Below are 16,052 nucleotides of genomic sequence, written 5' to 3' on the forward strand. Positions count from 1 at the left end.
TACGTAGGACAAAGATGAACAGCATGTAAGGATGTGCGGCACTTTCGTTCAATCGTCGATTCACTTGCGAAAGTGACAGTGTTCCGTCTCTTGGAGACCGTGATGAGTTCGGTGTCTGTGTTGATGTTGATGATGACCAAAGTGTTGTTATTTTTAGAGGGGAAGGGGTGTATTTGGTATACTGTGAACAGGTCTTCAGTTATGAATGGTACATGAACTACTACTGATGTTGGTGTTAGTGTTGCTTCTAAATATGGATAATATTGCATGAATTCCCTACTTTGGAACAAAGGCTTCAATTTATGTTTATGTATATCTTGACTAATTATCTGACGTAACTCATGAACTGGGAGTAAGTCAATTGTGATCTTCCCATCACCAGCATTCGAAATTCCTTGCATAAGTGCCCTGTAACGAACTCTAGTGTTGTCTAATTGTAGTAGAATTGTGTCAATATGTTCTGTGATGATGGAGAAGTGTTGGAAAACTGTTATGTTACCTTCCATTTCATTTATTTTATCTACACTTTGGAGAGCTATGTTTTCTGCCTTTTTCAGATTTTTGACAATTGTCTTCATTGCTGAGTTATGTCCTATGATGAATTTATCTTGGTATGTTAGTACCTGAGCTATTTTATTAAATTTGTTGTTGGTTTTCTTTAAGGTCATCCTCTGTAGCCAATCCAAAGATGTTCCCGAGAACTGCGCCACCCAGGTCGAACAAACCGTGCTTTTGGCGATTACGTGTAATGTTGTTCCTGTCGCTCAATATCTCCGTTCCATAAGATGGGAGATCTTGGATCATGATGAGCATAGTTGACTTTGCCTGTTCTATTTTCCATTTCGCTGACTTCACTATTTCATTCACTTCCTTTGTGTTATGAGCTTGTGAAACAGAGTCCAGGGTTTGTATAGGTTTCGCGATATTTTCTAGATAAGAAGGCAATTCATACAAGTAATCCACTTATTTCAGTACTCATGACGTCTTTTACGATTGAAGTCGTGGCCTTTGGAGCTATGAGGCATCCTTGTCGTACTATGTGTCAGAGCCACATTTATAACGCATCTTACTCACCTTTCTTCACCCAGGTTACGCATCGCTACTCAGTTACTCACCACAGCTACGAGTGTGGGAAGCCGACGTCACCATGTGTATCTGCTGAGATGAGATCACCACGCGAGTTTGCTGACATAAGGCCACGCCAAGCAACGTGTGACTGACACCAGGCACTTCTCACCCACTACTCATTACTCATTATTCACATAGCTCCTACTCATACTCATTTATTTCCACAGTATTGAGTTGGAAATTCGACGTTCTATGCTGAGGTTTGCCTGTGAAAGCTGTTAACCACCACAAGCACCAGGCCATGGAATTTCCTAAGTAATATCGTTGTCACGAGTCGGCTAGTGACATTGGCTTTTGTGGGAAACCGCGAATTTAAGTGGAATCCCAGTTTATCGTTCAGTTAACCGCTCATTCGGACGGAAGCTTTGTCAAATCAATTTTTCATTGTCATGCGTGATCGTCTTTGTGTGAGACATTAGCGCTTCCGTTGAGCGATTTGTTTTGGGCGCGTTTTGCTCACTCGACCGTTAGAAAAATGCAGCCTAGTGCTCCGCTTTTTTTTCCGACGACTTATTCAGTCCAGTGTTTGCGGTGACGGAGAGAGGTTCTGTGCTCCAGAAGTGTGAGAGAGAGAGAGGTCAGCAGCACCCAGACTCCACAAGACTACAGTTCTCCAGACTCCCACCTTAGTTGGTGATACACCGCATTCATCGACCAGTATTTCCTTTTTGTATTTTCCTAGGTTTAAGAGTTTAGTTAAGTGTGCTGTTTCCTTACATGCTGGCCGGCTGCGCCGCATGTTGTGTTTTTCTAGGCGTAAGAATTTAGCTTTTGAGTGAGTGAGTGAGTACGATCTATTTATTTGAATTCATTTTGAGATGTAATGTTAAATTTATTTTGTAATCAATAAATTTAACAGTTCTTTTTCATGAGCTTAATGTAATGTAAACTCGTGTTTCATTTCTCCATAATTAAGCTTATTTCCCATATAGCTCCTAGCTTGCATAAACGTTTTGCTATTCATAACTGGTACTTAGGCCAGTCTTGTTGTATTAAGCTTGAAATCCGTTGTGCCTCCTAGGAGTTAAGCATCAGCAAGAACCTGATATTATTATTAGTATTAGTTATTTATTGTCAGGGGTGAAGTCACTTTCTCCAGAGGCTAACAGTACTAGTAATCAGCATTTGTGAGTAATTGGTCTCTGCTCTGTACTGCTGAGAAAGCTTATAAATTCTCGTTCTTAGAGAATCGTGCGAAGCAAGTCAGCATAAAGTAATCGTTGCTTGATTTAGTAAGACAATCATTGTCCCTGCTCTGCAATATTATTGAATATTATTATCATATTAAATAATATTAGCATTTACTTTAAAAACCCCGTGACAATTGGCGACCTCGCCAGGATATTAACTCCTAGCTCTAAAGCCATTCACGAGATAATGCTCACTTGTTCATATTTAGGTATTTATCATGAAAGTTTATAGGCACAAGTTTATTGGTGTTTACCGTTAATTTAGTAAGTGAATTTTTGCTTTATTAATCCATAGATTACTTAACTCTATTTAGTACTTTATTTTTGGTAACGCCAGACGATTTTATTCGCTCCTGGGTAGCCGCCGTACCCATTGTGTTAATTATTGAGTCTTCTCAGTTATTTGCATTTTTGCTTTAATCTTTGCCAGTTAACTAGATACGACTGGTCACCACTAGCTTGTGTGTGCACTCTTTACTTGTGTTTATTAGTATTCGTTTGCGAAGCAGTCAGAACTCAGTTTCAGTTTACTTAGTAAATTAGCGCCATGGCTACCACTGTATTTTTACAGGAAGCCAAAGAAATGGGTCTTACAGACCCAACTGAAATTAATGAGTACATACTCTCACGCCATAATCAGGAGCAGCAGCGTGAGAACAATGCCTGTGAAGAGCGTAAGATTCAGCGCGAATATGAGCGAGAACAGCGTGAGGAACGCGAAAAGGAGCGCGAACACGAGCGAAAACAGCGCGAACTCGACTTAGAACATGAGCAAGAACAGCGTGAGGAACGCGAGAGAGAATGAGAGCACGAACGTGCCGAGCGAGAAGCACGTGAAAAACACGAATATGAAATGCTGAAGCTCAAGCGAGATTCCTTGGCTTCAGACACATCTGGTGCAGTTGGTCAAAGCTCCACGAGCGTTCTCCCTGCACATGTCCTGGCGACCCCACGCATCAAGCTTCCTTCAAACAAGGAAAGCGAGCGAATCGGGCCGTACATAGCTCGTTTTGAGGACATGGCAGACATGTATCAACTGGATGAGGCAGCTAAGCGGATCCAATTTCTTAGTTTATTTGAGGGCCCTGCCCTCGATATTCTCCACAGAATTCGTGGAGACAATCTCACGTATGAGATGATGAAAGCTGTACTCATTAAGGCGTATGGTCTCACAGTAGACGACGGCAAAGTTCAGTTCATGCGAGCTCGTCTCCAAGACAAGGAGACAGCTGTTCAGTTCCTTGATCGTCTCACTGCTTACTTAAATGAGTGGATGGAGAAAGATGAAACTCCTTCCACGCGTGAGAGAATAATTGACCTTATGCTGCGTACACAGCTAGAGAGGTCGTGGCCTCCTGAGCTCATAGCACAGCTTAAGATCTGCCAGGTGAAAGATGCCAGCCAAATGGCAGAAAAGGCTGACGCATTCTTTACTGCATACAGGTATCAAACTCGTAAGCAAAACACCTGGAATAGGAAACCTGATAAGTCTGGGAAGCCATCTCAAACTGAACCCCAGCAACAAGGCTATTCTCAGAATAATGGCCAAGGTCCAAAACCACAGTGGAAGGACCAGAGGCAAAACACTCAGAAACCTGAGTGGAAGAGGTACAACAGGTACCCTAACCAGCAGCAGTATCAGCCACGCAACCAACCGTCGGGACAAACTTTTTCACCACCAACTCAAAAGAGGCAGGAAGCGAATGCAGCCTTCATTCCTCAGCAGCAGCACGGTGGTCACGTCCCTACCAGTATGGGTACTTCCCCACAGTTCACTAGTCCCACAGTGACAGTGAACCCCCCTCCACAAATGGCCAATGTTTCATCTTCCCAATATAATTCTCAAGGCACAATGTTTGCTGCATTAATTCAGCAGCCTCATGAGTGGCTAGCTGCTTCCTCCACAGGCCCTCCCACAGGTGACAGTACCTTCCTTGTTCAGCCAGGGTTTGTGGGAGTCATTCCTGTGAAGGTCCTGAGAGATAATGGTTCCTCAGGTTGCTCTGTCAAGCAGAGTCTAGTTCGGCCTGAGCAGTATACAGGTCGACAGATCCATGCAAACCTTATTGATGGATCAGTGAGATTGTTCCCTGAGGCATGTATCCAGGTGGCATCTCCATTTTATACTGGTACGACACTTGCAGTTGTCATGCCAGAACCTTTATTTGACCTTATAGTAGGAAACTTTTATGGTGTCAAGGATAGTTGCACCGAACATGACACTACTCAGACTTCGGCTGCTGCGGTAACACGAGCCATGACTGAGGCTCCAGATTGTGTCACCCCAGTAATCATTGAATCACCGCAAGATCTGATGTGTAGTCAACTTGTTGTACAAGAACAACATTCTGACCCGACACTCGCTGCCGTGCGGAACAAACAAAAGGGGCGAGTGATTAAGTATTCACGGGGAGGTCGAGCCAAGTTCCTTCACAAACAAGGACGGCTCTACCGTGAGTCACGAACACCCGAGGGCGAGGTTCGACTGCAGTTTGTCATTCCCGCTAAGTACTGCCTAGCAGTGTTACAATGGGGTCATTGTTCAGCCTCAGGAGGTCACATGGGCAAAAGGAAGACCCAGGGGCGTATCCGAGCTGACTTTTTCTGGCCAGGGATGGGACGAGACATAGATAGTTTTGTCCGTTCCTGCAGTGTGTGTCAAAGTAACACCACTAATCAGGGACATGTCCTTCCTGTGCCGTTCATAACCACACCTGTAATCTCCGAGTCAGTTGAGAGACAGGGTAGTGGTGAAGTGGGTGCAGACCTGACGTCTCGTCCATTGGCCCCACAGGACACATTATGTCCAGGGCCTGTACATACATATTATGTACCGTAAGTTAAGGGGGAAGTTGAGAGGCGACTCGAGGCTATGGAAGACCTGAGTTTGCATAAGGATTCTCAGCTCCCCGATACTAATATAAGTACTGTAGGTTAAGGGGGAAGTTCGAGAGAGAACTCCGCAGAGGCGACTCGAGGCTATGGAAGACCCAAGTTTGCACAAGGATTCTCAGCTCCCCGATATTAATACAAGTACTGTAGGTTAAGGAGGATAATGGCGACCTCGAATGTACGTCATAACACTGACTGCTAGGCAGAGAGAGTAATTGTAACATAATAAAATTTTTGTCTCATTGACATTTTTGATGCTCCACCTCAATTGATTTTGCAGGTACAGCAATGGACGTAGCAGTTTTGCTGTGCGGGCCAGCTGATCGTCTGCCGCACGCTGCCGCCTCTTCTCCTCTGCCTTTGTCGTCACCATATTATTATTTACTGTGTCATTTTACACGTAGGTACAGTTACACTACAACTGTCACACCTACACCATGTATTACATACACCACGCTACACAACAATTAGTTGTCAGTGTAAATGTAGCGAACTTTCGCTCAGTTTGAGCTGAGTACAGGATTATCACCATCGTCACGGAGTATTTTACCTCAAGCTTGCTTCTATTAACGTAAATACGAGTTTTTTTTCGCTCACTGGCGACTGCGACTTTCTCCTGTAGCAGGATAGCACACACACCACAGTGTGAATCTTGTGTGACTGAGCTAGGATGTATGCATATTGAAATCTTTTTTCTGAAGGAAAAAAGATTTGATTTTCATGGGGCGTAATGTCACGAGTCGGCTAGTGACATTGGCTTTTGTGGGAAACCGCGAATTTAAGTGGAATCTCAGTTTATCGTTCAGTTAACCGCTCATTCGGACGGAAGCTTTGTCAAATCAATTTTTCATTGTCATATGTGATCGTCTTTGTGTGAGACATTAGCGCTTCCGCTGAGTGATTTGTTTTGGGTGCGTTTCGCTCACTCGACCGTTAGAAAAATGCGGCCTAGTGCTCCGCTTTTCTTTCCCACGACTTATTCAGTCCAGTGTTTGCGGTGACGGAGAGAGGTTCTGTGCTCCAGAAGTGTGAGAGAGAGAGGTCAGCAGCACCCAGACTCCACAAGACTCCCACCTTATTTGGTGATACACCGCATTCATCGACCAGTATTTCCTTTTTGTATTTTCCTAGGTTTAAGAGTTTAGTTAAGTGTGCTGTTTCCTTACATGCTGGCCAGCTGAGCCGCATGTTGTGTTTTTCTAGACGTAAGAATTTAGCTTTTGAGTGAGTGAGTGAGTACGATCTATTTATTTGAATTCATTTTGAGATGTAATGTTAAATTTATTTTGTAATCAATAAATTTAACAGTTCTTTTTCATGAGCTTAATGTAATGTAAACTCGTGTTTCATTTCTCCATAATTAAGCTTATTTCCCATATAGCTCCTAGCTTGCATAAACGTTTTGCTATTCATAACTGGTACTAAGGCCAGTCTTGTTGTATTAAGCTTGAAATCCGTTGTGCCTCCTAGGAGTTAAGCATCAGCAAGAACCTGATATTATTATTAGTATTAGTTATTTATTGTCAGGGGTGAAGTCACTTTCTCCAGAGGCTAACAGTACTAGTAATCAGCATTTGTGAGTAATTGGTCTCTGCTCCGTACTGTTGAGAAAGTTTATAAATTCTCGTTCTCAGAGAATCGTGCGAAGCAAGTCAGCGTAAAGTAATCGTTGCTTGATTTATTAAGACAATCATTGTCCCTGCTCTGCAATATTATTGAATATTATTATCATATTAAATAATATTACCATTTATTTTAAAAACCCCGTGACAATCGTCCATCAACACGCACTAGAATTATCAAGAGATCCTCAATCAACCCTGCATTTTTCTTCCTAGATCGACAGTGTCATCGACACGCCTCTCCAATTTGTATCAAGTGGGTGAAATTATACTTACTCATTTCTTCTCAGTGCTAAAATTAGGTATATTCAACTCCTTTACTTATTTCCATATATACCCCTATACACTCACTATCTATCATTTATTACAACTCATTTACCCATCTATTTAGTTAGGACATAAACAAAAGGCGTATTTCATATCACTAGACCTTAATGACAGGGATATTTTCGCCACCACCCACGTTAATACCAGATGAAAAACAATTAGCTCCAACAACAGATTCACAATTAGGAGAGCACCAAGGCAACACACCCATTGTACAAAACTCAACACAAACTAAAGATCAAGAAACAAATACGTCAGTTCTAGATGATGAGTGGGAAACCCCCTCTGACGTAGCAAGTGAGGACTTAGTTTCTGCCTTGCATACCTATGAAAATATACTTGATATAGTTCAATGTGTAGGCGAACCATATTCCACCATTCCCTCACACAACGATAAACAAGTCCAAGTTAAATTAACAGAGCAAACAGTGAAAATGAATAACTCAACAAATACCGTGGATCAAACTTCCCCACCTCATGGTTATGTTTACCATGAAGATAAAACTGCCCCAAAATTCTCTGGCACAGAATAAGATCGTATTGACGTCATTTCATTGGTTAGTCAGTGCGAACAAATCTTCATCAAGCGACACAATACCTCTGACTTGCTGCTTCTATCTGTCTGTCTGTCTATCTATCTATCTATCTATCTATCATGTTTTCTATAATTAATTGTATTTATAATATGGAGTCCTAACATTTCCACTATACCTTCTCCTCGCTATACGATCATGATAGTGATATGTTGACTGATTATCTAATGCATATAGAAAAAAATATTTTAATATGTACTAGCGTGATTCTAAAGTGGCAGCAAATGAGAAGTGGGGTAGGGGGTTGACTGAGAATTTTCAACAGAATAAGAAAATGATTTGGAGGGAGGTGAAAAGGGTGCACAAGGGAAAGTCTGGGAAGGAAGAGCGAGTAAAAGCAGAGGATGGAAGGATGTTGATTGAGATGGATGCAACAAGGAAGAGATGGGCAGAGTATTTTGAAAGACTATTAAATATAGAGAAGGAAAGTGAGGCTGAGATTGTGGCAGATGGAAGGTTGCAAGGAATAAATTCGTTAGGAGAGTTGAATGATTCTTTGATCACGATGCAGGAAGTGCAGGAGGCAGTAAAGGAGATGAATGCCGGGAAAACTGCAGGTATGAATGAGTGTGCTGTGGAATGCCTGAAAGGTGGTGGAGCGACTATTGTTGGGTGTTTAGTAAGATTGCTGAGTGTGTTTTGTGAGAGGTATGGTGCCACTTGACTTGGCAAGTGCTTATGTTTTTCCGTTGTATAAAGGTAAGGGTGATAAGTATGAATGTACTAGCTTTAGGGGTATAAGTCTGTTGAGTGTTGTAGGTAAGGTGTATGATAGAGTGTTAATTATGAGAGTCAGACAGGATACAGAGGGAGTGATTGGTGATGTGCAATGTGGCTTTAGGAGAGCGACGGGATGCGTGGATCAGATGTTTGCTGTGGGACAAGCGTGAGAAAAGTATTTAGCGAAAGGTAAGGCTGTGTTTTGGGCGTTCATGGATTTAGAGAAAGCATATGATAGAACTGATATGAAGGCTATGTAGACTGTTTTGAGATTGTATGGACTTGATGGCAGGTTGCTAAAAGGAGTGAAAAGTTTTTTTATGGAAATAGTAGAGCGTGTGTAAGAGTGGGAAATACTGTGAGTGATTGGTTTCCCGTGAGAGTGGGGCTGTGGCAGCAATGTGTGATGTCGCCTTGGATGGTGTTGTCAGGGAGGTGAATGTGAGGGTGTTAGGTGGTGGTTTGAGTCTGAAGAATGCTGATGGTAGAGAGTTGAATCTGAATCAGCTGCTGTTTGCGGATGATACTGCACTGGCAACAGGAATCTGAATCAGCTGCTATTTGCGGATGATACTGCACTGGCGGCTGATTCGGAGGAGAGATTGAGACACTTGATAGATGAGTTTGGAAGAGTGTGTAAAAGGTGGAAATTGAGAGTAAATGAGAATAAGAGTAAACTGATGTGATGTACATGGTTGGTAGATGACAGGAGGATGAATATAGTTTTAAATGGTGAGTTGTTTGAGGAGGCAGAATGTTTTAAGTATTAAGGGTCACATGTTCCTGTGGATGGAAGAATAGATGTAGAAGTAATGTTTTATAGAATGAATGAAGTAGGAACGGTTCTGGGAGAAATGAAAAGTGTTTAGATGCCGTTCGCTTAGAATGGATGTAAAGAGAAAGCTGTATGAGGGTGTAGTGGTGCCAATTGTGTTACATGGGGATGAAACATGGTATATGGGTGTAACAGAGAGGAAAAGTTTGAATATGTAACGGAGATGAGGTGTTTGAGGAGTATGTGTGGAGTGACAGATCAAGTGGGAAATGAGGTTTGAAGAACTGGAGTTATGCAGGAGATGGATGATCAAGTAGAGCAAAGAGTTTGAGCAGAGAGTTGAGCAGATGCTTTGGGCATATGGAGAGAATGGATAATGAGCGATTGGTGATTGAGATAACTGGATCGGATGTGAGAGGTGGAAGGCTGAGAGGGAGACCACGAACGGGATGGATGGACAGTGTGAAGAGAGCGTTAGATGAGAGAAGGATGTCTGTTGAGCAAGGAAGAGTAGTTGCGTGTGATAGGAATGACCGGAGTGAAATTGTGAATTCAATGGTGACACGGCCCCAAAGAGATATTCTCCCACATTTGGTCTGATCAGCTCATCAGGTCAGGTGCGGGTAAGGGGAAAGGTCCATTATAAATTGGGAGGGGTAAACCAGCTTTGCTGTCGGACCCTGCTGCGGATGTCGCTGATTGCATTGCGCAGTTGACCCTTGTGTGGCGTGGTGCAGTGAGGTCTGTCACTTCTCCCCTTGCGGCTCAGATACGAATAAATATGTGTGTTTGGATGTGTAAATTGGGAGTGTGTCGTCCTGTCTCGGCTACCTCCCTTTCTTTGGGGGAAGCAGCCTAGGTATATAGATAGATAGATAAATAGATAGCATGAACATTGACTCCTTTGCGAAAATTTATATAAGAGGACGACTGTGATTATTAAAAGACATTTTTCACAATATGTAGCGGGGACTAAGTAATATATAAAAAAAAATATCATGTCTCTTCAGTCTCACCTTTTTCATAGAGAAGAAGTCACACAGAATGGCAAACCTCTCCTTCTTCATCCGCTCCCTCTCTTCGAAGAGACTGGTCACAAGAAAAGCATTCTCAAACACCGCCTTGTGAAGTTCAGACTTGGAGTCCTGCAAAGTTACACTCGTTAGTCAGTTTCTTGCTAAGAGTTTACCTTCCCTGAATAAATTTGTCTTTTGGGTAAACAGAACAGATTTAAAAAAAAAATTATTTGGAGTCCTTATATTATCCCTTGCGTATCATGCAATTGCCCTGCCACAGACTGATTAACCTTTTTTTTTTTTTACCAAGACAAATTCGGGTTCTTAAAGGCTACAAACTTTATCTTTTTTGCCTTTTTGACAAAGGCAGGTACTCTGCAATTAGCTCCACTCCCGATTGGATCACACAGCGTTGCCAATCCTCTCTCTCCCTGAGGTGCGAACCCGAAAACCACTGAGCTGGTTTCGATGCATTTGGAGGCGGGGTGGAAAGAAGAAGGGTGCGTTTAGGCGTTTGTTGTGTCGCTCGGAACAACTAACGCGTTAGTAGTTCCCTACCCTGACCACACAAAGCACTATGTTGGCTTGTAATCTCTTTACACCTCATCCAAGTCTTCTAAGCGTCTGTAGGTCAAGTTATCATGCCCTATCTATGTCTCTCTTATAAAGAAAAATGAGACAATTCCTGTATTAACCAAATATTAATGAGGTGAATATTTTTATATTTGGGCAACTCATTGCAAGTACAAAAATCCATTGCCAGACATAAGCGACATTGATTGTGGTTGGAAAAGGGCTAGTTGTGAATAAAAACACCACTCACAAATTGGATTTCTGTATAAATTGTTTCTAATGGATTTGCAAAACCTAAAACAGAGTTAACTGTGAGTTACCACCTTGTTATTCCATTTCTGAGGACGAATGGTGCCTAACCGTTGTTAAAGAACTTACTGCTGTTATCTTGGCAGACCTTTAAATCATTATTGATTTTATTACTTACTGTTTTCTGTACAAAAACACAGCTAGAATATATAAAAGATGAGATAACCAAGCCTATTTCTGGGGGAGGGGAGGAGAAAGGAGTTTCAAGGAAAACTGTAAAGGAGTCTCCCCTCAAAATTTGTGTGGGCACTGAGGTGGCTAGGGATATGAAATACTTCAGGGTAATTAGTCAATGTCACTGCCACTCCTCTGGCTACGCCATTGGTTCCCTAAAAGCTAGGTATAATAGTGCGAATTTGTATATGAAGTGCGTAACAAAAGTCCCACTGGATTTTATCTGCTTACAGTCCTCATTCGCGTTGATTCAAGGGTTCGCACTGACCAGACTTTCTTCAACCACTTTATAAGATTTGCTTGGGTCCTCATCTCTCCAATTTTGTAACACTCGGTACTTAATGATACAAGTCCGCCTATTTTCTGTCCTATCAACAAAATGTCCTAAAAATGTAATATGGTGCTCTTACGCTGCTCCCGTGCGTGTCGGCTATCATATGATATATTTCCCAACTTTAAACCCTCTCAGGCGCAGGTGGTTTGAGTCGTTAGATTGTTTAACAACCTGTAAAGCACACCATAACAAGAATCGGGTAAAAAAAAAAAATATGACACACATCGGCGGGAAACTTGTGTCCTTTGTTTGACACGATGTGTATCATGGTGCATTGTAAAGGATGGTATTTAAAGAATTAGGGGCTGTACTGATGCAAGAAGATAAGCGAGGAAAGAATCAACTAATTGCATTTGCCAGCAGACAAATAAAAGATGGAGAGAAAAATTGTTGCACGAAAGACTTAGAGGCACTTGCAGTGGTTTTTTACATTACAAAAGTTCCGAGATTTGATATATGGTCACGAAATACACTTATTCACCGACCATAAACCGCTAGTGGGTATGTTTAAAGAAAAACTCTCTGGGAGGAGAGCAAGATGGAAATGTACAGTCGAAAACTACAATGTAAATATTCGCTACATACAAGGCAAAATGAGTCTAGTAGCTGATGCATTATCTATGAACCCGAAAACGATTCATGTCGCGGCATTAGATTTCAAAGGAAACTTCCCAAACCATGGTGAAATCGCGAAAGCACAAAGACTTGATCCAACGTGGTCTAAAGTTATATACAAGTTAGAAAGTGGAGATGACATACAGTTACCCAGACTACATGTACCTTTAGAACAATTCACAATAATCAATAACTGCCTTATACAGGATCAACCCAGGACAACCAAAACGCCGAAGAAATAAACAGTTAGTGGTACCTAATGACATGATACCCCAAGTATTACGAACGATACACGATACCCCACATGCAGGACATCCTGGGAAGGATAGGACATTCAAAGAAGCCCAATTGTTATATTACTGGCCATCATTACGAAAAGATATAAACAATCATACAGACAGATGCGAATCATGTGCAAAATACAAAGGACACAAGTCACACCTGCACCTATAGGTAATTACCCTGTACCGCATCAACCACGGGACGTTGTCGCGGTTGATTTACTCAAGATGCCGTTATCATACAATAATAACCAATACCAATTCGTAGCAACGGATCATTTTTCCCGTTATGTAATTTTAGCCCCAATTAAAGATAAAACAGCAGAGACAGTAGCAAAGGCAATAACAGATAGTATGTCGCTTTACTACCCCAAAGGTACTAATAAGCGATAATGGAGGTGAATATAATTCTGATATCTTACAAGAAATATGTAAGCAATACAATACAAAAAAGGTTAACGTTTTAGCCTATCACCCAGCATCCAATGGGTTAGTAGAGAGACAAAACAAAAAAGGATTAGATATACTACGACACATTCTCCATGAAAATTATGCAAGTTGGGATGATTGGCTTCCCAGAGTAGTAGCATCAATTAATGGATCTGTAAACAAGTCTGTAGGAGACACACCACATTTCATTATATATGGGACAGATAAAAAATTACCATATGAAATTCTAGAAGGTGAAAATCTGTCCATATACAACTACGATGATTATCTTAAACTCCGGTTACGTGAATTCCAGGATATACATAATAGTGAAAAAAACAATTATCAGTGTCCAAGGCATTTAATAAAAAGGCAAAAGAATCGCCTATCAGCTTAGGAGACATTGTCTATGGTATCACTCATACGAGAGGCAATAAATTATCCCCAAAATTTGAGGGCCCATACAGAGTAATGAACATAAAAGCAAACAAAGTTGTAATTAGGTCACAGTCAAGTGGCGAAGAGAAAGAAGTTCAGATTGACCATTTAAAACGAGTTTCAAGGGAATTATCCAAGAATTATACACCCTCGGATACAACCGAACATAACTCATGAAACTAATAAAGAAAACAACAATAATTACACAAATAAGTTAAGGTCTCATACCTAACAAACATAGGTGCAAGTGTTCCAAAAAAATCTACAGTACATCATTTACATGATTTAAATATCGATTTAAACTCCTTCTATAAATGAAATAACAAGCAAGTTATTGTTCTCCGTTAGTCAACCGTAAAGCACATCATCACTATCATCGATCACAGCATGACTATATTAGAAAATTATTATTATTTTTTTTTCGGTAGGTAATGATGAAGAGACTTATACAATGGATTCTAGTCTACATAGCAAGAGGATATTCTCATTTAGACCCCCAACACATAGTACGGCAAGGATGCCTCATAGCTCCAACGGCCATGACGTCAATCATACAAGATGTCATGAGTAATGAAATCAGTTTGGATTATTTATACGAATTACCCACTTATCTAGAGAACATCGCCAAACCAATGAGAACCCTGGACTTCATGATAGAAGGCTATGTTTCACAAACCATAACACGAAGGAATTGGATGAAATAGTGGAGTTAGCAAAATGGAAGATAGAACAGGCGAAGTCAACTATGCTCATCATAATCCAAGATCTCCCATCACATGGAACCGAGGTATTTAGCAACACGAACAGTATCACGTACTCGCCAGAGGCGCTGCTTGTTTGACCTGGGTGGTGCAATTCTTGGGAACATCTTTGGATTGGCTACAGAGGAAGAGCTTCAAGAAATAAACAACAAATTTAATAAAATAGCTTAGGTACTAACATACCAAAACAAGTTCGTCGCCGGACAAAACTCAGCAATGAAGACAATCGTGAAATTTATATATAAAAAAAAAAAAAGGCAGAAAACATAGCTCACCAGAGTGCAGACAAAATAAATGCCATGGAAGGGAACATAAACACTTTTCCAACACTTCTCCACCATCACGGAACATACTGACACAATTATACTCCAGCTAGATAACACTAGAGTTCGTTACAGGGCACTAATGCAAGGAACTGCAAATGCTGGTAATGGTAGGATCACAAATGACCTACTTCCAGTTCATGAGCTACGTCAGATAATTAGCCATGGCATGCATAAACATAGTTTGAAGCCTTTGTTTCGTGGTAGAGATTTCATGTTATATTATCCATATTTAGAAGCAACAATAACACCAACATCAGTAGTAGTTCATGTACCATTCATAACTGAGGATCTGTTCACAGTGCATCAAATATACCCCTTCCCTTCTAAGAATAACACTTTGGTCATTATCAACATCGACACAGACACCGAACTCATCCAGGTCTCCAAGAGACGGAACACTGTCACTTTCGCTAGTGAATCAACGATTGAACGTAAGTGTCCTACATCCTTACATGCTGTTCACATTTGTCCTGCATACATTTTCACGTTTCAGCCTACTGGAACAGTCCCTTGTGAAATGGCTATCATAAGAAATCACGACATTCGTAATCACTGCAACTTCACTTTTGCTCCAGATAAGCTTATACACCATCAACGCATGGGACACTCAATTTTTTTTATTTCACTCATAACACATCAACTTACATAATCTGTCCAGATATAGCACAATTTCATATTTCAGCATCAGGATTATACATAGCACCAGACTATTGTGTGGTACTTACACCATTCACGTCCACTCTATCCATCATCAATCACTACGCCATCCTCAATCACACATACAGATGTTTCCACCCACTACCTAATATGGACTTAAACATGAGCGCAAATATTAAGTTGACTTCACCTAAGTTTGAAACCATGCAACTAGTCACTGAAACAATGAAGCCCTGAAAAGATCGGAGTTTGAGTATGTTCAACCCATCTTATGTGTATAGTCCAGCACCTACTGTCTTTATAATCTTTATTGCATTTGCAGTAGTGCTGTTCGCAATGCACATAATGCATGCAAGAATGGCAAACTTGAAGTCAGTATTTAGTGGGGGTAAAGATTCAAGTAAAGTTCCCTGAATGAAGTGTACATATTTTGTATATAGTATTAATTTTATATATATATATATATATATATATATATATATATATATATATATATATATATATATATATATATATATGGAAAGGCACATGATATAGAGGTATTCATTATCCCTATATAAAATATTAATAGCTCTTACTATAATCTTAACTTTGAACTATTTTTTGCATTTTTGCATATGTCTGTTATTCATACACATTTTACAATATGTCATACAATATTCTATAATCATTTTAACTAAAATGCATCTGTTCAGTTATGTATACAACTTGTTTAATTGTATTATGTTTCTAAAATATTACTGGATCATTGCAATATTAATGTTAATATTTTATCTATGCAATATTATAGTCAATGTTATGTATTAATAGATTAGCATATGCTAATGATAATTGCTGTCAGAGGATCGCCAGCTGGCGTGACCGAGCAATGTCAGGACTCCATATTATAATA

The 16,052-nt window shown here is 40.6% G+C and overlaps 1 protein-coding gene across 1 annotated transcript in view; it reads right to left on the minus strand.

Annotated features, from left to right (window-relative positions):
- LOC145397596 (putative glutamate receptor) overlaps positions 1–16,052 on the minus strand; it is a 561,045-nt gene that overhangs the window by 387,074 nt on the left and 157,919 nt on the right. Inside the window, exon 7 of the mRNA XM_080270640.1 lies at positions 10,264–10,392. Within this exon, the coding sequence (XP_080126766.1) occupies positions 10,264–10,392 (129 nt within the window). The remainder of the gene's footprint in view (positions 1–10,263; positions 10,393–16,052) is intronic.

This window comes from Coenobita brevimanus, chromosome 42 (genome assembly GCF_032717465.1).
Source record: "Coenobita brevimanus isolate Jiangsu-jjx chromosome 42, ASM3271746v2, whole genome shotgun sequence".
Classification (NCBI taxonomy): domain Eukaryota; kingdom Metazoa; phylum Arthropoda; class Malacostraca; order Decapoda; family Coenobitidae; genus Coenobita; species Coenobita brevimanus.